General features: G+C 44.7%; 1 protein-coding gene across 1 annotated transcript in view; it reads left to right on the plus strand.

The window, feature by feature from the left end:
- Nucleotides 1-1,058: 1,058 nt before the first annotated feature.
- Nucleotides 1,059-24,452, plus strand: part of adamtsl5 (ADAMTS like 5) — a 58,705-nt gene continuing 35,311 nt past the window's right edge. Inside the window, exon 1 of the mRNA XM_045689423.2 lies at nucleotides 1,059-2,322. Within this exon, the coding sequence (XP_045545379.1) occupies nucleotides 2,303-2,322 (20 nt within the window). The 5' untranslated portion in view covers nucleotides 1,059-2,302. The remainder of the gene's footprint in view (nucleotides 2,323-24,452) is intronic.

Here is a 24,452-nt window from a genome sequence, read left to right on the forward strand (position 1 = left end):
GACGAGGCCTATGGGGAGGAGGTGTGTGACGAGGCCTTTGGGGAGGAGGTGTGTGACGAGGCCTTTGGGGAGGAGGTGTGTGATGCGGCCTGTGATGAGGCCTTTGGGGAGGAGGTGTGTGATGAGGCCTTTGGGGAGGAGGTGTGTGTGATGAGGCCTTTGGGGAGAGACAGGCAGTCTGGGACTCATTGTCAGAGAGACGGATCACACATTTTACATTTTAGTCATTTAGCAGACGCTCTTATCCAGAGCGACTTACAGTAGTGAATGCATACATACATTTCATAGCATTTTTTTGTACTGGCCCCCCGTGGGAATTGACCCCACAACCCTGGCGTTGCACACACCATGCTCTACCAACTGAGCCACAGGGAAGACACATCACTCCCCATGTTCTTTTCTCCCATCACTTTTTTACTGGACATTGGTACAACCGCATGGCAAAAATAGGATACTTTCACTAATAGCCAAAGAGATCTCAACCCAACTGAACACTTATGGGACATTCTGGATCAGTGTCTGAGACAGCGTTTTACACCACCATCAACAAAACAACAAAATGAAGGAATTTTGGAAGAACCCTTTGAAGAAACCTTTTGGGTTCCAGGTAGAACCCTTTCCACAGAAGGTTCTACATGGAAGCCAAAAGGGTTATCCTATGGCGACAGCCGAAGAACCCTTTTGGAACTCTTTTTTTCTAAGAGTGCAGCCATGATCGGCAAGAAAATGGGCAACTGTGCATTTTTATACATGACCCTAAGCATGATGGGACGTTAATTGCTTAATTAACTCAGGAACCACATCTGTGTGAAAGCACCTGCTTTCAATATACTTTGTATCCCTCATTTACTCAAGTGTTTCCTTTATTTTGACAGATATGTACATAACCCAGTCCCCTAGTCTCTAATCATTTCAGACACACAGACTAAAATAGCAGATCATTCGATTCCTTATTTTTTTTATTTTTTTTGTGGGGCTACTGAGCGATAGCACTCTCGATTGGACGCGCTGAGTGAAAAGGGGAGTGTTTACTACATTTTCAATGGAATGCAGCATAGGGGAGCGGGCCTCAGGTGTAGGCAGCATGCTGAAGCGATAACTGGATACACTCAGATATGAGAGAAGCTTTTTTTCTTCTTCTTTTAGGCGAGTTTATTTTTTGACAAGCTGATCCCTATTGGAGAACTATAACTGAAGGGTGGTTGTCGCTTGCGGGGTTGACATTATTTATTGACAGCGTTCTATTCTATCTGAAAAGGCTTGCGTGTGTAGGATATTCACAAAAGGACTGGGCCCTAAACAACTTGTTTCAATTCAGAGAGAGAGGGACAGGGCTACCTACCTGTCCTGTTGGTTGCTGGTAACGGCGTATCAAAAGGATATTATTTTCCCGGCTGCAAGTGGAACAGACGTTGACCCATGAAGAATACAGAAGAGTAGCCTAGTCTTCATGACATTTTATTTGCTTAGCATATCTATTTGTTCGTAATGCTCCACCAACTTGTAAGAGCTCGTTCCAAAAAAGTTGCTTAAATGGGAAAAACAATATTGATTTTGTGCGCATGTGAAAATTGACAGCATTAGGCTTAATCGCACATTCATGCCATTTTAAGAGCATATGCCTACTGTTCTTATATTAGCCTACCATTGCTAAATTGCCTGAAATGTAAACCAAATTTGTCAGATTGCAATCTTATTCTTGCCAGTAGCTTAGCCTATGCTTTCTGTACACTAATCTAGCAATCAGGAGTGTGCGATCACCTGCGCTATTGGGACCATTCCAATGATAAACCATTGTGTTTTCCAATGTTCTCCTCAGAAAAGTTATCGCTGAGAATAGGACATAATACAAATGTCATTTAATCCTGGCACGGCCAAACGCAGAGCGCAGTGTGTGTCCTGTGACATTGCACCTGAATGTCTACTTGGCGAGAGAGATGAGTTTTGCGTCCTCTTCCGAAAGAGATTCGTCGCGCCTTTCGCTGGAAGAACATGGAATAGAACTGCAAAGGATATATTTGGAACTCTTTGGATAGCCAAACGTTCTAAGCTTGAATGAAAGAGATCACAAGTGAATTCTCTGGTTACGGTATTTCAACAAAGTACAGGTAGACATCTCTCAAAGTATGGATTTCAACTCATTTTGAATTTCAATTCGGGAACGTTCTCTTGGACTCCACTGACTCCGGGATGCCCAACAAACCCATTGACTGTCCTGAAACTGCTTGGATCATGATGCAAGCGTAAAATTGCACCTGACATCGAATGCAACACAGCTGATCACATTTGACAAGGACCTACTATGTCAACATTACTAACCAGGTAAGATGCAGGGGTATGGTTATAAACGCAGGGGTATGGTTATAAACGCAGGGGTATGGTTATAAACGCAGTTTAAAATTTGATATAGCCTACAAGTTTATGACTGTACAAGTGTAGCCAATATGCTGAAGTAGCCTATGTTTATGCTGAAGTATATGTTTATGACGTTGTACATTAACAAAATATGACGTTGTACATACCTCTAAAGTTAATCCACACAGCCTAATTGTTATAGTGAATGAAAGGGGAGTATTTAGTGGCCCATATCAAGTGATTTTAAGTTGATTTAGTAACTTGTCAAGCTCTCACCTAGTCGATTATTACTGTAATCCGAGAGAGGGTGTGTGTGTGTGTGTGTGTGTGTGTGTGTGTGTGTGTGTGTGTGTGTGTGTGGTCTACACCAGTTGTTCCCAAACTTTTTATAGTCCCATACCCCTTCAAACATTCAACCTCCAGCTGCGTACCCCCTCTAGCACCAGGGTCTGCGTTCTCTCAAATGTTGTTTTTTACCATCATTGTAAGCCTGCCACACACCACACACACACACACTATACGATACATTTATTAAACATAAGAATGAGTGTGAATTTGTCACAACCCGGCTTGTGGGAAGTGACAAAGAGCTCTTATAGGATCAGGGCACAAATAATCAATAATTTTGCTCATTATTTAACCATCTTACATATAAAACCTTATTTGTTCATCTGTGAATAACTCACCACAGGTTAATGAGAAGGGTGTGCTTTAAAGGATGCACATAACTCTGCACTGTTGGGTTGTATTGGAGAGAGTCTGTCTTAAATCATTTTCCACACACAGTCTGTGCCTGTATTTAGTTTTCATGCTAGTGCGGGCCGAGAATCCACTCTCACATAGGTACGTGGTTGCAAAGGGCATCAGTGTCTTAACAACGCGATTTGCCAAGGCAGGATACTCTGAGCGCAGCCCAATCCAGAAATCTGGCAGTGGCTTCTGATTTAAATACCATTTTCACAGAACCGCTTGTTGCAGTTTTTATGAGGCTCTCTTGTTCAGATATCGGTAAGTGGACTGGAGGCAGGGCAGGAAAGGGATAACGAATCCAGTTGTTTGTGTCATTCGTGTCGGGAAAGTACCTGCGTAATTGCTCACCCAACTCACTCAGCTGCTTCACTATATCACATTTAACATTGTCCGTAAGCTTGAGTTCATTTGCACACAAAAAATCATACAACGATGGAATGACCTGTGTGTTGTCCTTGTTAATGCAGACAGAGAAGAGCTCCAACTTCTTAATCATAGCCTCAATTTTGTCCCGCACATTGAATATAGTGGAGAGTCCCTGTAATCCTAGATTCAGATCATTTAGGCGAGAAAAAACATCACCCAGATAGGCCAGTCGTGTGAGAAACTCGTCATCATGCAACCTGTCAGACAAGTGAAACTTATGGTCAGTAGAAACTTTAAGCTTGTCTCTCAATTCCCCCAAAATGTGTCAATACTTTGCCCCTTGATAACCAGCGCACTTCTGTATGTTGTAAAAGCATTACATGGTCACTGCCCATATCATTGCATAGTGCAGAAAATACAAGAGAGTTCAGGGGCCTTGCTTTAACAAAGTTAACCATTTTCACTGTAGTGTCCAAAACGTCTTTCAAGCTGTCAGGCATTCCCTTGGCAGCAAGAGCCTCTTGGTGGATGCTGCAGTGTACCCAAGTGGCATCGGGAGCAAATGCTTGCACGCGCATTACTACTCCACTATGTCTCCCTGTCATGGCTTTTGCGCCATCAGTACAGACACCAACATGAGCAGCAGCTACGTTTGGCTACATTGTGGAATTCCCACGAGAGCGTAACGGTTAATGTGATTGGATGTTAATTATTTGACTAGGCTACCTGTATTTGACATTGTTGTTATTTTGCTGAACACTAGATGGTTTCATTTTATTTTTGCAGTGAAACGAGGCTACTCGGGTGAGAAAAAAACCTCACCCAAACGTATAGCCCAGATGGAAAATATAAATGGACTGTTTGAAAATGTGAATAACATTTTTATTTGGCGAACACATGACGGCATTGCGCGTACCCCAGTTTGGGAATACCTGGTCTACACCAAGGGATGGTCGGTGATAAATTCCAGTGGCAGTTTGTCTCCTGTGTGACTGTGTAGCCTACTATATATATATATATATAATGGCGTTAGGGTATTAAAGCATCCATATCTGATTTATCCAATTTAACTATGAAGGTGCTGTGTGATTTGTATATGAGTATATTAAGATTATTTCGAGAACACATGATCTTTTCAACGATAAACAACTGTAGGATTACCTGTGATGTACAGCCCACTGTACATGCTGTCCTTGAATGGCAGTTGGCTAACACTTCAAAAATGCTATTATTAGGTCTAGTGACTGTACACATTGTTATGGTAAACATGGGAAAGTTTGGTCTTGAACACCCTGACAAACACATATTCTGTGTGTACGTACTTTTGTTTGCTGTGTGTGTGGGTGTGTGTAACAGTCCCTATCAGAATATGATGCAGATACAAATTGGCATACTTATCAAGAGTGGAGTGAAGTAGCCTTACTAGTCTGAGGTAACCCCCATCCATGAGAGACTGCAGCAGCGTGGCTTGTATAGAAGCCCCTGGCTGTGCATTCCTCTCATCCGTCTCCATTTCCTTTATCTCCAAATGTCAGAGGCTATAAATATCCAGCTTCATACGTATCCCATCATGGCTGTTCTACAGAACCGCCCCACTAGAATAAGGGCAGTCTTATTTACATTTACATTTAAGTCATTTAGCAGACGCTCTTATCCAGAGCGACTTACAAAATGGTGCATTCACCTTATGATATCCAGTGGAACAACCACTTTACAATAGTGCATCTAAATCTTTTAAGGGGGGGGGGAGGGGGGGTTAGAAGGATTACTTTATCCTATCCTAGGTATTCCTTAAAGAGGTGGGGTTTCAGGTGTCTCCGGAAGGTGGTGATTGACTCCGCTGTCCTGGCGTCGTGAGGGAGCTTGTTCCACCATTGAGGTGCCAGAGCAGCGAACAGTTTTGACTGGGCTGAGCGGGAACTGTGCTTCCTCAGAGGTAGGGGGGCCAGCAGGCCAGTGGTGGATGAACGCAGTGCCCTTGTTTGGGTGTAGGGCCTGATCAGAGCCTGAAGGTATGGAGGTGCCGTTCCCTTCACAGCTCCGTAGGCAATCACCATGGTCTTGTAGCGGATGCGAGCTTTAACTGGAAGCCAGTGGAGAGAGCGGAGGAGCGGGGTGACGTGAGAGAACTTGGGAAGGTTGAACACCAGACGGGCTGCGGCGTTCTGGATGAGTTGTAGGGGTTTAATGGCACAGGCAGGGAGCCCAGCCAACAGCGAGTTGCAGTAATCCAGACGGGAGATGACAAGTGCCTGGATTAGGACCTGCGCCGCTTCCTGTGTGAGGCAGGGTCGTACTCTGTGAATGTTGTAGAGCATGAACCTACAGGATCGGGTCACCGCCTTGATGTTAGTGGAGAACGACAGGGTGTTGTCCAGGATCACGCCAAGGTTCTTAGCACTCTGGGAGGAGGACACAAGGGAGTTGTCAACCGTGATGGCGAGATCATGGAACGGGCAGTCCTTCCCCGGGAGGAAGAGCAGCTCCGTCTTGCCGAGGTTCAGCTTGAGCTGGTGATCCGTCATCCACACTGATATGTCTGACAGACATGCAGAGATGCGATTCACAGCCTGGTTATCAGAAGGGGGAAAGGAGAAGATTAATTGTGTGTCGTCTGCATAGCAATGCTAGGAGAGACCATGTGAGGATATGACAGAGCCAAGTGACTTGGTGTATAGCGAGAATAGGAGAGGGCCTAGAACAGAGCCCTGGGGGACACCAGTGGTGAGAGCGCATGGTGCGGAGACAGATTCTCGCCACGCCACCTGGTAGGAGCGACCTGTCAGGTAGGACACAATCCAAGCGTGGGCCGCGCCGGAGATGCCCAACTCGGAGAGGGTGGAGAGGAGGATCTGATGGTTCACAGTATCAAAGGCAGCAGATAGGTCTAGAAGGATGAGAGCAGAGGAGAGAGAGTTAGCTTTAGCAGTGCGGAGAGCCTCCGTGACACAGAGAAGAGCAGTCTCAGTTGAATGCCCAGTCTTGAAACCTGACTGATTAGGATCAAGAAGGTCATTCTGAGAGAGATAGCAGGAGAGCTGGCCAAGGACGGCACGTTCAAGAGTTTTGGAGAGAAAAGAAAGAAGGGATACTGGTCTGTAGTTGTTGACATCGGAGGGATCGAGTGTAGGTTTTTTCAGAAGGGGTGCAACTCTCGCTCTCTTGAAGACGGAAGGGACGTAGCCAGCGGTCAAGGATGAGTTGATGAGCGAGGTGAGGAAGGGGAGAAGGTCTCCGGAAATGGTCTGGAGAAGAGAGGAGGGGATAGGGTCAAGTGGGCAGGTTGTTGGGCGGCCGGCCGTCACAAGACGCGAGATTTCATCTGGAGAGAGAGGGGAGAAAGAGGTCAAAGCACAGGGTAGGGCAGTGTGAGCAGGACCAGCGGTGTCGTTTGACTTAGCAAACGAGGATCGGATATCGTCAACCTTCTTTTCAAAATGGTTGACGAAGTCATCCGCAGAGAGGGAGGAGGGGGGGGGGAGGGGAAGGAGGATTCAGGAGGGAGGAGAAGGTAGCAAAGAGCTTCCTAGGGTTAGAGGCAGATGCTTGGAATTTAGAGTGGTAGAAAGTGGCTTTAGCAGCAGAGACAGAAGAGGAGAATGTAGAGAGGAGTGAGTGAAAGGATGCCAGGTCCGCAGGGAGGCGAGTTTTCCTCCATTTCCGCTCGGCTGCCCGGAGCCTTGTTCTGTGAGCTCGTAGTGAGTCGTCGAGCCACGGAGCAGGAGGGGAGGACCGAGCCGGCCTGGAGGATAGGGGACAGAGAAAATCAAAGGATGCAGAAAGGGAGGAGAGGAGGGTTGAGGAGGCAGAATCAGGAGATAGGTTGGAGAAGGTTTGAGCAGAGGGAAGAGATGATAGGATGGAAGAGGAGAGAGTAGCGGGAGAGAGAGAGCGAAGGTTGGGACGGCGCAATACCATCCGAGTAGGGGCAGAGTGAGAAGTGTTGGATGAGAGCAAGAGGGAAAAGGATACAAGGTAGTGGTCGGAGATTTGGAGGGGAGTTGCAATGAGATTAGTGGAAGAACAGCATCTAGTAAAGATGAGGTCAAGCGTATTGCCTGCCTTGTGAGTAGGGGGGGAAGGTGAGAGGGTGAGGTCAAAAGAGGAGAGGAGTGGAAAGAAGGAGGCAGAGAGGAATGAGTCAAAGGTAGACGTGGGGAGGTTAAAGTCACCCAGAACTGTGAGAGGTGAGCCATCCTCAGGAAAGGAACTTATCAAGGCGTCAAGCTCATTGATGAACTCTCCAAGGGAACCTGGAGGGCGATAAATGATAAGGATGTTAAGCTTGAAAGGGCTGGTAACTGTGACAGCATGGAATTCAAATGAGGAGATAGACAGATGGGTCAGGGGAGAAAGAGAGAATGTCCACTTGGGAGAGATGAGGATTCCAGTGCCACCACCTCGCTGGCTCGATGCTCTAGGGGTATGCGAGAAAACGTGGGCAGACGAAGAGAGAGCAGTAGGAGTAGCAGTGTTATCTGTGGTAATCCATGTTTCCGTCAGCGCCAGGAAGTCTAGGGACTGGAGGGTAGCATAGGCTGAGATGAACTCAGCCTTGTTGGCTGCAGACCGGCAGTTCCAGAGGCTGCTGGAGACCTGGAACTCCACGTGGGTCGTGCGCGCTGGGACCACCAGGTTAGAGTGGCAGCGGCCACGCGGTGTGAAGCGTTTGTATGGCCTGTGCAGAGAGGAGAGAACAGGGATAGACAGACACATAGTTGACAAGCTACAGAAATGTTGTTTCTTGTATTATTGTCTCCTGTGTCTTTAGAGAACTGTTTCACTTTGATATCCTTTTTCTTCTGTCCTGATTTTCACTTTCTTTTCTTCTGTTAACTAGATATTCTTTGTTGTTCTTCGTTAGCTAGCTAGCTTCTTCCAAAAGAGTCCCTAGCAACTGCTTAGCAACTGGTAAACAATTCAGCTTGCTAAGATAACTACAATTTTATGAAAAATAGTTATTTTTCAAAAGCCTATCTTCTTTGTTTGTTGCTTGTTTTTTCTCCTATTCCGTCTTGCAGTTTTCTTTTGCTTTTTTCCGATGTACTTCACTCTAAAAACCATGTAAATTTCAATATTTGTAGGAGCTCATTTTTCAGCTGCTGCTGCTCAAATTGGAGTTCCGGAACTTATATTATCTTAATTATCTTAACTTATATTATCTTATTATATTAACTTATCTTATCATGGCTGTTCTACAGAACCGCCCCACTAGAATAAGGGCAGTCTTATCATGGCTGTTCTACAGAACCGCCCCACTAGAATAAGGGCAGTCTTATCATGGCTGTTCTACAGAACCGCCCCACTAGAATAAGGGCAGTCTTATCATGGCTGTTCTACAGAACCGCCCAACTAGAATAAGGGAAGTCTTATCATGGCTGTTCTACAGAACCGCCCCACTAGAATAAGGGCAGTCTTATCATGGCTGTTCTACAGAACCGCCCCACTAGAATAAGGGCAGTCTTATCATGGCTGTTCTACAGAACCGCCCCACTAGAATAAGGGCAGTCTTATCATGGCTGTTCTACAGAACCGCCCAACTAGAATAAGGGAAGTCTTATCATGGCTGTTCTACAAAACCGCCCCACTAGAATAAGGGCAGTCTTATCATGGCTGTGTCTACAGAACCGCCCCACTAGAATAAGGGCCAGTCTTATCATGGCTGTTCTACAGAACCGCCCCACTAGAATAAGGGCAGTCTTATCATGGCTGTTCTACAGAACCGCCCCACTAGAATAAGGGCAGTCTTATCATGGCTGTTCTACAGAACCGCCCCACTAGAATAAGGGCAGTCTTATCATGGCTGTTCTACAGAACCGCCCCACTAGAATAAGGGCAGTCTTATCATGGCTGTTCTACAGAACCGCCCCACTAGAATAAGGGCAGTATTATCATGGCTGTTCTACAGAACCGCCCCACTAGAATAAGGGCAGTCTTATCATGGCTGTTCTACAGAACCGCCCCACTAGAATAAGGGCAGTCTTATCATGGCTGTTCTACAGAACCGCCCCACTAGAATAAGGGCAGTCTTATCATGGCTGTTCTACAGAACCGCCCCACTAGAATAAGGGCAGTCTTATCATGGCTGTTCTACAGAACCGCCCCACTAGAATAAGGGCAGTCTTATCATGGCTGTTCTACTGAACCGCCCCACTAGAATAAGGGCAGTCTTATCATGGCTGTTCTACAGAACCGCCCCACTAGAATAAGGGCAGTCTTATCATGGCTGTTCTACAGAACCACCCCACTAGAATAAGGGGAGTCTCATGGCTGTTGGAATAAGGGGACTGGATTGTGCCTCAATACTCAATCCCTAATAGGAGATGAGGTGTTTTATTTTCCTGAAGAGTTGAAGTATCATCTACAGTTCCTAGATATTGTATGTCATTCACAATATATTCCTGGGGGGAAATGAGAATCAGAACATCTGGGTGGGCTTTGGGATTTTAGACCTGCTAATGAAGCACTTTTTGACTAATCAAATGCAGTTTTTATATTAGAAGCACAAATAAAATAGCGAGTCTTCTCGACTTAATGGACGACATGAGCTTCCTCAGGATCAACCTGTGATGTTTCATGTACTGGTCTGTAGTCTGTCAAATTGGCTAATGTGAGATTAGGTTGAATGTTCGGGACATGAGAGGGATAACAGAGTCTTTCTCTCAGATCCGTCTCTTGAGGAATGTATGTATGGGAGCGAGACAGCTCAATGTACTATGGCACGCTGCTCACATCCCTCCGGAATGAGTTCCCTAATTAAAGCGACAGCTTAAGAATGTCGATGTCGTCACTCAAGAGATCTCTTCCCCCGGGGGTGGAATTTCGATCGCTTGGCAATGGGCATGTATGTTTATGCATGAGGCAGTGTGTAATCGATAGTTTAATGAAGGTCATGGATAAGCAGGTCTGATCCTTTATGGTGTAAAGAAGGTTCGGATCAACGTTCGCGTGTTTGAAACCTGAAGACGTGGGTCTGCTCTCCAAGCTCAGGGGCTCCGCGCAGGAGACCCGGATAAAGCCATCGGCACACTGGGATTTTGTGTCAGAATTTCAGATGAATCAAACGTTCTTTCAATGGGAGTCATCCCGTGCCGGATCAATGAAACTGGATGATTGTCTAACAAAAAAACGCACAAACTTTCTGTCTTTTGGCTGATTAAACTCCTCCGAAAATATTTGACTCGTGTTGCACTTTTGACAGTTTCATCGTTGTTCATGAGTCTGTGTGGCTGTAGCCTTAGATCTCTGGTCGGTCACACTGTGATATAGCCTCTTCTGTTTTGAACTGTTCACACTAAGCAGAGCCATGCCGAGCTGTACTGTGCTGGCCTGGTTATGTACCCACCATAGTTGCTGGAAGTGAAACCTCGCTGGAAATAACAACAATGTGAAAAGAACATACGGTATCTGAGCCAGCACAGTGGACTGTCAGTTTGGGTCAGCACAACTACCGTAATTTCCGGACTATAAACCGCAACTTTTTTCCCACGCTTTGATCCTCGCGGCTTAAACAATGACGCGGCTAATATATGGATTTTTCCCCTTTTCAATTTTTTTTTCTCAAAAAAAACACATTCTGTGACGTGCTCAGTTTTTTGGCGGCATGAAGCTTTCATTAGACCAATGAAATTGCCGAACGGGTTAAGGTCAAACAACTTTTTTGTTTACTGTTTAGATTAAATCGAGCGCTCTCAAACTTCCCATCATTTTGATTACGGTAGTCATTTTGTCACCCTCATCATGGCAAAGACACAGAGAAATGCATATGATGCAGCTTTCAAGTTGAAGGCGATTGATCTGGCTGTTGGAAAAGGAAATAGAGCTGCTGCACGGGAGCTTGGTCTTAATGAGTCATAAGACGTTGGAAACAGCAGCGTGAGGAATTGACTCAGTGCAAAAAGACAACTAAAGCTTACTGCTAATTTTGTATTTTTTGTTACAAGCTGTGTTTCGTTAAAGCCTGTGTAAAGTTCATTTGTTTCAATGTACCGGTCTTATTTATGTTCAAAATAATATATATATTTTTTTAATTCAGTGGGTGCGGCTTATATTCAGGTGCGCTCAATAGTCCGGAAATTACGGTATACCTTGCGTGCGGTTGGGATATAGTAATGATTAAAATAATGTGGCTGGATCCTCATTGAGTGACATTGGAGTGTCGCAAAGTACACTGTCAGATAAGACTTTACAGGTCAATAGTCACGTCAAGAATGCTATGACTATGATAGTTCAGTTGTGTTTGTCTAATATTAATATCACCTTGCACTTTCTCCCCCCAATCGCATGTTTATGTGTTGGCTGGTATTCCACTGTACTCTGGTCCCAGATCTGTTTGTGCTGTCTCTCAACTTCTATCATCGTATGATTTGGCATGAATGACCACACAGATGTAGGATCTTCATTTTACCAATCTGTCGCAGGAGAACTTTCCTGCAAGGAAATGTAAAACTTGTGTATTTGAGGCTTAAAAAGACTACTGATGTTTCATCATTTCCTCTATGAAATGTCAGACTTGATTTTACATGATGAAAAATGTATCAGCCCCTACAAAAATGGCCATTAATTATAATTCACATTTCCTGTTGCTGCAGGATTATTTTCCTGCTGTAGCAGACTGGTTAAAATTAAGATCCTACAACATTAGGAGTTAGCTATACAGCACAAACAGACCTGGGACTCTCCAATGTCTCTAGCCACTTTAATAGTAAAACATTGGATGTAATAATTGTATCACTAGTCACTTTAAACAATGCCATTTATATAATGTTTACCCTACATTACTCATCTCATATGTATATACTGTACTCTACTATCTACTGCATCTTGCTGATGCTGCACGGCCATCACTCATCCATATATTATTATGTACATATTCGTATTCATTCCTTTACACTTGTGTGTACAAGGTAGTTGTTGTGGAATTGGTAGATTACTTGTTAGATATTACTGCATGGTCGGAACTAGAAGCACAAGCATTTCGCTACACTCGCATTAACATCTGATAACCATGTGTATGTGACAAATAAAATTTGATTTGACCAGACTAATTCCACAGTGAAAACCAAGTGTATAAAAATGTGTGTATTTTCAATTCTCAGTGGAGGAAGTATTGGTGGAAAAATGGAGGTGTTCTAATGTGTTTGGCAGTGACCTAAAAGGAGATCAGGTCAGGAGATCAGGTCATGTTCATTAGGCACCAAACGGAACAAAACAGACCGAAACAGGCAGGGGCTACCTGGACTTCACAAAGAAATGCACATTTTCATTTGGCATTGCAAAACATTTTATAAAATGTTCAGTTGCTTGCCCTACTGAACACGACCCAGGTGTTATTCACCATGTCAGTAGTTCCTAATGTTGGAGCTGGCTGAGGAAGAGCATGACCGTAGATGGCCAGCCAGACCGGATCAGACGGATGGTCTGTCTCAGTAAAAAAGATAAGCTCATAATCCAAGAGGTATGACAATGTCAAGAGATTTCGTCTGTTCGTCCTGAGAAGCAGAACGCTGGTGCAGCCAGTCAGGCAGTAGAGGAACAGAGGAGAATCTTTGAGTTCTAGGAGCAATGGTCAGAGACCCCAAGACACAACCAAGGTGTGGGATTAATTTAAACAGCAACCTCTGTCCTTAGAATAGCATCACATTAAACATAATGCATGTGGTCAATTTTCAGCACTGCTTTTCAAAGTGACGGTCTTAAACTCCTTATGTTGCTTAAAGGGGCATTACACAAAGTCAAAGTTTGTCAAAAGCCATGTCCCACGCCATCAGTTGTGTTGATCCAGTTTCCTGCCTCAACTGAAACAAATTCATTATATGGTGCTCATTTTTGTCATTCATTTTGGATTGATGTATACCCATGGATCGACCATTTCAGTGTTTCATACTCGTGCAATGATGAATTGTTGCCTCATTGATTGGAGTAATCCCTGACCAGGATCCTTGCCTGACCGTGAGTGTCTCATTGTTCCCGCCCATTAATAGTCTGTTCAGATTTGGGGTTCAAAGGTCATGTTTTTTAGTCTTTTCAACTCTATTTACTGAAGTACCTAATCTATATGCGTCCTCCAGGCCTTAAAGGCAAGCTCTGGAACACTGGCCACTAGTAAGTCTTTTTTTTAAACCTCCCGGTCTGCGCTGGATGTGTCTGTGTAGTTCATACATGCATAATATATTAGCAGAATTACTGTCTTAACTCAATTAGCTGCGAAACCCCTAGTTTGAAAGTGACTGTTTGCTGAAAGCTGTGGCACTATTTACCCTACATTTTCCCCCATGTGGGCCAGCCTCCTAGCAATTCAAGTTCCAGCCAATGAGCTTTAGCCCATTTGCCATTTGAGTGACAGCTAGCAAGATGTACACATAGCAAAGCATAAGAGAGCGCAATGATGTGGTGCACATATCTGTACATATGTGACTTAGTACGCAATTTTCGGGAACCACTTTTGGCTCGTGAGTGCTACTTTCAGAACTACTAGCTGAAAACTGCAAAAAGTACCAGAATCTCTTTTTAAACCAGTGTTCACCAAATAGTGGGTCACAGCTAAGTCCCTGTGGTCATGGGGGACTGGCTAGAAACACTGTCTTTTGTTCACTTGGTGGATCATTCAAAAGCTGCAGATGACTCTGACGTATTCAGTTAATTTCATGGTGCTCTTTTGTAAAAAAAACAACTTAAAAAGCTGATGCAAAATTAACTGAATATATCATTGTTGCAGTCATAGGGTGTAGCTGTAATTTTTGTTTTCTTTACCCAGTTTTATTGTTATGTTTACCCAGAAAAGCACCCCGTTCCAATAGAAACCTTTTGGTAGCTCCGGCACAGCTGCATACATTCAAGAGTATAGTTGGGTCATAGCACAAAATAGTTTAGGCCAGTATTCAATTTAATTGCGCTTGTAGGCAACGCGGCAATGTTAACGTGTTGGCGGAGATCAAATTAATGGTAAACACAGCAGATATCAGCTCAATTGGAAATTCCCTTTAAATGTCAAGTGTCATATAGGGAGGTTTCAGATTTAATCCCGGCCTTAGGAACCACCAGGCCTGACCAGTGTTTTACAGAAACCCGTTAGTTTAGGAACCCATGCCCTGCGCATTTTAGTTCTAGACCAGCAATAACACATCTGATTCAACTAGGGAATCTAATCACTAGGCCCTTGCCTTGATTAGTTGAATCAGGTGTGTTCGTTCTGGGCTGGAACAAAAATGTCCAGTCCTGGGGTCCCTGAAGATGTGTTGTTCAACTACACTGAACAGAAATATAAACGCAACATGTAAAGTGTTGGTCCCATGTTTCATGCACTGAAAAAAACATTCCCAGAAATGTTCCATACGCACAAAAAGCTTTTTTTCTCTTAAAATGTTTGCTGATTGAACAGAATGATCATTACACAGGTGCACGCTGTGCTGGGGAGGCCACTTTAACCTCCCTGGGCGAGGTGGGACGCTTGTGTTCCACCTAGTCAACAGCCAGTGGAATCGCGTGGCGCGAAATACAAATACCTCAAAAATGCTATAACTTCAATTTCTCAAACATATGACTATTTTACACCATTTTAAAGACAAGACTCTCGTTAATCTAACCACATTGTCCGATTTCAAAAAGGCTTTACAGCGAAAGCAAAACATTAGATTATGTCAGGAGAGTACCCTGCCAAAAATAATCACACAGCCATTTTCAAAGCAAGCATATATGTCACAAAAACCAAAACCACAGCTAAATGCAGCACTAACCTTTGATCTTCATCAGATGACACTCCTAGGACATTATGTTATACAATACATGCATGTTTTGTTCAATCAAGTTCATATTTATATCAAAAACCAGCTGTTCTTCGTCAGAATGCACTCCCAGGACTTCTACTTCAACAACAAATGTTGCTTTGGTTCCAAATAATCCATAGTTATATCCAAATACCTCCGTTTTGTTCGTGCGTTCAGGTCACTATCCGAAGGGTGACGCGCGAGCGCATTTCGTGACAAAAAAATTCTAAATATTCCATTACTGTACTTCGAAGCATGTCAAACGCTGTTTAAAATACATTTTTATGCTATTTTTCTCAAAAAATAGCGATAATATTCCAACCGGGCGACTTGTATTCATTCAAAGGCTGAAAGAAAAAAGAATTCTTGAGAATTCTCATGAACGCGCATCTCCAGTGTCACTGTCCCCAGGCTGACCACTCACAAATTCTCCTGCTGTTCTTCGCCCAGAGACAGCAGACACCCCATTACACTTTCTGGCGCCTTCTGAGAGCCAATGGAAGCCTTAGAAAATGTCACATTACAGCAGAGATGCTGTATTTTTGATAGAGATGCAACTGAAGGACAACAAATTGTCAGATAGGGCACTTCCTGTATGGAATCTTCTCAGGTTTTGGCCTGCCATATGAGTTCTGTTATACTCACAGACACCATTCAAACAGTTTTAGCAACTTTAGAGTGTTTTCTATCCAAATCTACTAATTATATGCATATTCTCGTTTCTGGGCAAGAGTAGTAACCAGTTTAAATTGGGTACGTTTTTTTTATCCGGCCGTGCAAATACTGCCCCCTAGCCCCAACAGGTCACTTTAAAATGTTCAGTTTTGTCTCGCAACACAATGCCACAGATGTTTTGAGGGAGTGTGCAATTGGCACGCTGACTGCAGGAATGTCCACCAGAGCTGTTGCCAGAGAATTGAATGTTAATTTCTCTACCATAAGCTGCCTCCAACATATATTTTTTGATAATTTGGCAGTACGTCCAACCGGCTTCACAATTGCAGACCACGTGTAACCACGGTGCTGAGGAGTATTTCTGTCTGTAAAAATTCTCTTGTGGGGAAAAAACTCATTCTGATTGGCTGGGTCTGGCTCCCCATTGGGCGGGCCTATCCCCTGCGAAGTTGTATGAAATCCATAGATTAGGGCCTAATGAATTTATTTAAATTGACTGATTTCCTTATATGAACTATAACTCAGTAAAATCTTTGAAATTGTTGCATGTTAGGTTTTATATTTTTGTTAAGTATTGATTCCGCTGCCGGACAATTTATTTTCTTCAGCAGATGGTCGGGGGGCCAGAACATACAGTAATTGCAAATAATTTGCCAAACAGATATAATATTTTGACGAAAACATAATTTCAAACCTTGCTTACATTTGTATACGATCACGTGTCTTTATATTATGCGTGGGAATACTTTCTAAATTAAATTCACTTGGAGTTGATATCCTGGTGTTTTTAGTCTTTCAAATCAAACTTTATTTGTCACATGCGCCAAATACAACAAGTGTAGACCTTACTGTGAAATGCTTACTTACAAGCCCTTAACCAACAGTGCAGTTCAAGAAGAGTTAAGAAAATATTACCAAATAAACTAAAGTAAAAAAGAATACAAAGTAACACAATAACGAGGCTATGTACTGGTACCAAGTCAGTGTGCAGGGGTACAGGTAAGTAAATTGTACATGTAGGTAGGGGTGAAGGGACTATGCATAGATAACAAACAGCGAGTAGCAGCAGTGTACAAAACAAATGGGGGGGGGGGGGTCAATGTAAATAGTCCAGTGGCCATTTGATTAATTGTTCAGTAGTCTTATAGCTTGGGGGTAGAAGCTGTTAATAAGGAGCCTTTTGGTCCTAGACTTGCCGCTCTGTTTCCGCTTGCCGTGCGGTAGCAGAGAAAACAGTCTGACTTTGGTGACTGGAGTCTCTCACAATTTCATGTCCAACAATGTAAATAAAAATATATTTTTAGTGTGAATCCATCTTACACAAAGTTGGGACCACTGGGAGCCAGAGGCAGGTGGCCCCCATAGCAGCCATGTCGTCTCTGTCCCTGTGACATGGTGCACACTGCGTTAGAGGGCCAAAGGGCACATTCTAACCTGCAATACACTCTAGTAATCAGTGCACAGTTATGGCAGTAATCTCACTTCAAGATAACAGCATAAAAATGACCAGAGAGCGAGAGCTGTGTTTTCTGGAGTGAATTAAAACAAGGCTGTGTGAGGTCAACCATATTACAGCTGAACCAAAATATGGGGAGAAATGTAGGGTGGTGGGTGGGGATGCCGGGTTTTTGGTCCTTTTTTAATGAGGGTTCTGAACTCTCTTCTCTCTTTGTACTCGTGCCAGACAGGTGGGTGGAACAGTTTCAGCCTATGTGTGAGATTAGCAAATGTAATTAAATAATGGCAATGGTGGCCTGGCTGGACTAGTGGCACTGCCACAGCCTCGGCATACAGATCTACGGTGTCAGGATGGGTTGGATTCCGGCCTACTGACCTTTCACACAACCTTTTTTCTATCTTTCCCTACTGTCATCCTCCCTCTCTCTCTTCAGTAAAATACCTTTAAAAATATATACATATATAAGAAAGAACAGTAATGTTGTGACGACGGGTTACATCCATTATATGTAGATGCTTGGTGAAAAGGTCTGCTTAAATAAACCCAAATGCCTGCACACTAACACTACAGATGCAGTGATGCACTGCTTCCACATCACCTCCAGTATTCATGGGTCGCTAACATCATAAAGTACTACGGTCCTATAGCAAATAAATAACCTTGGTTAAAAACAACATTTATAGGCCATTTAGTGTATTAAACTGAATAATGCAATATATATATTTCATGAAAAGAGACACATAGAAGATGCCGCCTGAATAGTTGGATACTTGACTATGGTTTCATATGAGTCACAGGTTTAATGGAGATAGTGTGGAATACCCATCACCATGAAGGCACCACCAACTGCTTTCTCACACTATCTTTGGCACTGACTTGTGTGTGTGTGTGTGTGTGTGTACACCCATGTGGATGGGTAATGGGTATGTTTTCCCAATGCCATAGAAAGGCTAATTCAGTCAAAATAAACAACTTGTCTCGTAATGATTAAAGCCATTTCCCCCTGCCTGCCCCTGAGCCCTGCTCTAATGTGCTACCATTGGCTTAATGAGACGCAGGAGGAGCTGTTGTTGACCTCCAGCAGGGCCTCTGTGATTAGGGGGCCAACAGTGGCCAGACAGGCTCCCTGCGACCTGGGGAAAATGGAGTAGGCATAAAAGGTCCAGCATGTAGTTTTGGGTACGGCTCAGTATATTCTGAATGATTTGCGGTACATTCGATCTTGTATCCGGCCTACTGCTACACTTCCCCTCCGTAAGTTTGGTTTTTGCTTCTTTTTCCTCTATCCCCAGCCCAGCTACCCCCAGTCTCTCCTAGACCCAGTCTCTCCTAACCCAGCTACCCCCAGTCTCTCCTAACCCAGCTATCCCCAGCCCAGCTACCCCCAGTCTCTCCTAGACCCAGTCTCTCCTAACCCAGCTACCCCCAGCCCAGCTACCCCCAGTCTCTCCTAGACCCAGTCTCTCCTAGACCCAGTCTCTCCTAGAACCAGTCTCTCCTAGCCCCAGCCCAGCTAACCCCAGTCTCTCCTAGCCCCAGCCCAGCTAACCCCAGTCTCTCCTTCCCCTAGTCCCAACTACCCCCAGTGTCCCCTAACCCAGCTATCCCCAGCCTCACCTAGCCCTAACCTAGTTTTCCCTTAGCCCTGGTCTAGTTTTCCCCCAACCTTCACCAGCCCTGACTCCCCAAGTCTTCCCCCGGTCTATCCTAGCCACAGCCCAGCATCCTGCAACCTCCCTAAGTCTCAACCCAGATTCCCCCACCTTTCCCCAGCCTTCCATTGCACCAACTCAGTGTCTCCCAGCCCAGATTCCCCCAAATTCCATCCCATGTTCCCTCAGCCTTCCTTAGCTCCAGGCCAGCACCAGCTTCCCCAGGCTGCACTAGCTCTAGGCCAGCACCAGCAACACCAGGCTGCACTAGCTCCAGCCCAGTGCCAGACTTCCCCAGGCTTCCTAGCTCCAGCCCAGTGCCAGATTCCCCCAGACTTCTCTAGCTCCAGCCAAGTGCCAGACTTCCCCCAGACTTCTCTAGCTCCAGCCAAGTGCCAGACTTCCCCTGGACGTCCCTAGCTCCAGCCAAGTGCCAGACTTCCCCTGGACGTCCCTAGCTCCAGCCAAGTGCCAGACTTCCCCTGGACGTCCCTAGCTCCAGCCAAGTGCCAGACTTCCCCTGGACGTCCCTAGCTCCAGCCAAGTGCCAGACTTCCCCTGGACGTCCCTAGCTCCAGCCCAGCACCAGACTCCCAAAGATTCTCCAGAATTCCCTAGCTCCAGCCCAGCACCAGACTCCCAAAGATTCTCCAGAATTCCCTAGCTCCAGCCCAGCACCAGACTCCCAAAGATTCTCCAGAATTCCCTAGCTCCAACCCAGCGCCAGCTTTCCCCAGATTACCCTAGCTCCAGCCCAGTGCGAGATTTCCCAGATTCCCCAGACTTCCCTAGCTTTAGCTCAGTGCCAGATTTCCCAGGCTTCCATAGCTCCAGCCCAGCGCCAGCTTCCCCCAGACTTCCCTAGTAGAAGGGCTGCTCAGTGGAATGTGAGGGAGATGTGTATCGTTTAATTGGACAGGGCGACTACTGACCGGGAACTCTGCCAAACAGAGCTTTTGGCCTAGATGTGTGTTTACAAACTTGTTACAGATAAGAAAGAGGGAGCGGGAGAAGACGGGGAGAATAAACGGAAAGGGAAAGGTGTGTGTGTGTGTGTGTGTGTGTGTGTGTGAGTGAGTGAGAGCGTGTGTGTGTGTGTGTGTGTGTGTGTGGTGTGTGTGTGTGTGTGTGTGTGTGTGTGTGTGTGTGTGTGTGTGTGTGTGTGTGTGTGTGTGTGTGTGTGTGTGTGTGTGTGTGTGTGTGTGTGTGTGTGTGTGTGTGTGTGTGGCTCAGTTGGTAGAGCATGGCACTTGCAATGCCAGGATTGTGGGTTTGATTCCCGCTGTGTTTTTTCCACCCATACAAAATGTATCAATGCAGTACGTTTAGTTGCTTTTGATAAAAGTGTGTGCTAAATGGCATATCATTACATGGGAAGAACCAAATACACTGAAGGGAGACCTAGGAAAAAACATGGTTCCTAGTCCGGTGCATTGGCATTGCCAGAAATTCATTGGTGGGTGGGCTGCAGAAATGTAGGTGGATTATGAGCTGTCTTGTTTGCCAAATAAACAAATTAGGCACTGGTATGATGCATATACTGTAGCCATAAAAGCACAGTGACATACAGTGCATACGGAAAGTATTCAGACTCCTTTACTTTTTCCACATTTTGTTACCTTACAGCCTTATTCTAAAATGGAGAAAATTATTATTTTTCCTCATCAATCTACACACAACACCCCATAAACAGGTTTTTAGATATGTTCTCAAATGTATATCAAAAAAGCCTTATTTACCTAAGTATCCAGACCCTTTGCTATGAGACTCGAAATTGAGCTCAGGTGCATCCTGTTTCCATTGATCATCTTTGAGTTGTTTCTTCAACTTGATTGGAGTCCACCTGTGGTAAATTGGACATGATTTGGAAAGATTCACACCTGTCTATATAAGATCCCACATTTGACAGTGCATGTCAGAGCAAAAACCAAGCCATAAGGTTGAAGGAATTGTCCCTAGAGCTCCTAGACAGGATTGTGTCGAGGCACAGATCTGGGGAAGGGTACCAAAAAATGTCTGCTGCATTGAAGGTCCCCAACAACACAATGGCCTTCATCATTCTTAAATGGAAGAAGTTTGGAACCACCAAGACTCTTCCTAGAGCTGACCGCCCGGCCAAACTGAACAATCATGGTAGAAGGGCCTTGGTCAGGGAGGTGACTAAGAACCCGATGGTCACTCTGACAGAGCTCCAGAGTTCCTCTGTGGAGATGGGAGAACTTTCCAGAAGAACAACCATCTCTGCAGCACTGAACCAAATCAGACCTTTTATGGTAGAGTGGCCAGACGGAAGCCACTCCTCAGTAAAAGGCACATGACAGTCTGCTTGGAGTTTGGCAAAAGTCACCTAAAAACTCTCAGACCATGAGAAACAAAATTCTCCGTTCTGATGAAACCAAGATTGAACTCTTTGGCCTGATTGCCAAGCGTCACGTCTGGCGGAAACCTGGCACCATCCCTACGGTGAAACATGGTGGTGGCAGCATCATGTTGTGGCGAGGTTTTTCAGCGGCAGGGACTGGGAGATTTGTCAGGATCAAGGGAAAGATGAATGGAACAAAGTACAGAGAGATCCTTGATGAAAACCTTCTCCAGAGCGCTCAGGACCTCAGACTGGGGCGAAGATTCAGCTTCCAACAGGACATTGACCCTAAGCACACAGCCAAGACAACGCAGGAATGACTTCAGGACAAGTCTCTGAATGCTCTTGAGTGGTCCAGCCAGTGCCCGGACTTGAACCCGATCGAACATTTCTGGAGAGACCTAAAAATTGCTGTGCAACGACGCTCTCCATTCAACCTGACAGAGCTTGAGAGGATCTGCAGAGAAGAATGGGAATGTCATATCCAAGAAGACTCGAGTCTGTAATAACTGCCAAAGGTGCTTCAAGAAAGTACTGAGTAAAGGGTCTGAATATTTATGTAAATGTGATATTTCAGTTTAAATGTATTTATTTTTATTAGCAAAACTTGAAGAAAAAAAAAATGTAACAAAATGTGGAAAAAGTTAAAGGGTCTGAATACTTTCCGAATGCGCTGTATGCCTCAATGCAGTCATATTCGTGGTTTATTGGGGGTGTGGCTTTCAGTTAGTTATTTTTGTCAACTGTTCCTGTGAGAGTGAATGTCATCCCAAGTCATGAGTTCTGTTATACTTCATGAAATCTGAGTAACCCAGTGCACTGCTTGCTGTCAATTCTATCTGATGGTGTTTGTATGTTTAGATAAAAAGACAGACAAATAATGTCCTGTTTGGAACACTGGAAATTAAAGGGCATAATTTTGTTTTTTAAATGAATAAATACAAATATTTATTTTTTGCTCAATCTGAGTGTGTGGGCCTGGCTTTATTGGCCTGGCTCCCCGGTAGTTGGGTGGGCCCCGTGCCTATACCCCTGGACCGGTTTATATGAGGCTTGAGTGGAGATTGACAGAAAAGGGAAGAAGGGGTGGGTAGAAGTGGAGGAGAGAAAGTGAGATGTGGAGGAGAGTGAGAAGTGGAGAAGAGGGGAGAGAGTGTGAGAAAAGGAGCGAAAGAAGGAGAGAAGGAGTGAGTGAACTGGAGGAGCTTGATTTGCTGATGGAGATCTAACATCAACATACCCTAGTGGTCTCTAATCCTGAGACTTGGACAAATGGTATGAGTGTCGCCTCAAATGGAACCCTATTCTATTTATAGGGCCCATAGTGCACCATTTCTTACCAGAGCCATATGCAGGGAATAAAGTACCATTAGAGATGTACTCATGTGCTGTTTCTCAAATGACAAATCAGACCCACTTGACTTGTGCAACTCTCCTTACAGATGGACTAACAGTAGTTAGTTAGCACTAAACAAATCACTACCAGGAAGCCTTTATAGAGGGGGGTTTCCAAGGATTTCTGAGACATTTCTGAGAAAACACACTGAAGCCTTTGATGAGTCAGAGTGACTGTGTGTGTCAGCCAGGGAGAGGATGAAGTACAGATATCCTGTGTGTGTCAGCCAGGGAGAGGATGAAGTACAGATATCCTGTGTGTGTCAGCCAGGGAGAGGATGAGTACAGATATCCTGTGTGTGTCAGCCAGGGAGAGGATGAAGTACAGATATCCTGTTTGTGTGCGCATGACCGGTGTGCATGTGGGTGTAACTAGTGTAACTAGTCAAATTAAGTGTGTGTGTGGTCTCGGGTTATCGTCGGAGCATCCTTGAGAGTATCTCCACACATATCCAGATGAAGCACGGCAGTCATTCAAATAAATAAACATCACTAAAGAACGAAGGGAACTGTACAGCAGAGGAGGCTGGTGGGAGGAGCTTTAGGAGGACGGGCTCATTGTAATGGCTGGAATAGAGTGGTACCAAACACATGTTTACAATGTGTTTGTCTCCATTCTATTGATTATAGGAGGAACGTTTTGACAGACGTGGTCCATGTTTACAATGTGTTTGGCTTCATTCAAACGTTTTGACAGACATGGTCCATGTTTACAATGTGTTTGTCTCCATTCTATTGATTATAGGAGGAACGTTTTGACAGACATGGTCCATGTTTACAATGTGTTTGGCTTCATTTGAACGTTTTGACAGACATGGTCCATGTTTACAATGTGTTTGTCTCCATTCTATTGATTATAGGAGGAACGTTTTGACAGACATGGTCCATGTTTACAATGTGTTTGGCTTCATTCTATTGATTATAGGAGGAACGTTTTGACAGACGTGGTCCTTTATCAGCAGTATCATGTGTTTAATAAGTAGTCATAGGCTGAATAGTATACCGACCATAAAACATAGGCAATGTCTTGCCCTGTACTGCTTCCATCTCTGCCACTGCGGACAGGTCTTCATTGTAAATACGAATTTGTTCTTAATTGACCTACATGTATAAATTAAGGCTAAATAAGGTAGGTAGCTGGCACACACACACACACACAAGTTGTTTATTTTGACTGAATTAGCGTTTCTAGGGCATTGGGAAAACACACCCATTACACATCCGCATGGGTACACACGCACAAATACACTCAGGTCTTACATTTGAGAATAGTTGTGTTTTACAGTCAGGGGTGGTGGGAGGTAGCTGAACCCTGGTGGTGCTGTGGGAGAGAGAGTTAATAATGATGATGATGGTGGGAGGTGGCTGAACCCTGGTGGTGCTGTGGGAGAGAGAGTTAATGATGATGATGGTGGGAGGTGGCTGAACCCTGGTGGTGCTGTCGGAGAGAGAGTTAATGATGATGATGGTGGGAGGTGGCTGAACCCTGGTGGTGCTGTGGGAGAGAGAGTTAATGATGATGATGGTGGGAGGTGGCTGAACCCTGGTGGTGCTGTGGGAGAGAGAGTTAATAATGATGATGATGGTGGGAGGTGGCTGAACCCTGGTGGTGCTGTGGGAGAGAGAGTTAATGATGATGATGGTGGGAGGTGGCTGAACCCTGGTGGTGCTGT

Source organism: Salmo salar, chromosome 11 (assembly GCF_965601325.2).
Source record: "Salmo salar chromosome 11, fSalSal1, whole genome shotgun sequence".
In the NCBI taxonomy this organism is placed as follows: domain Eukaryota; kingdom Metazoa; phylum Chordata; class Actinopteri; order Salmoniformes; family Salmonidae; genus Salmo; species Salmo salar.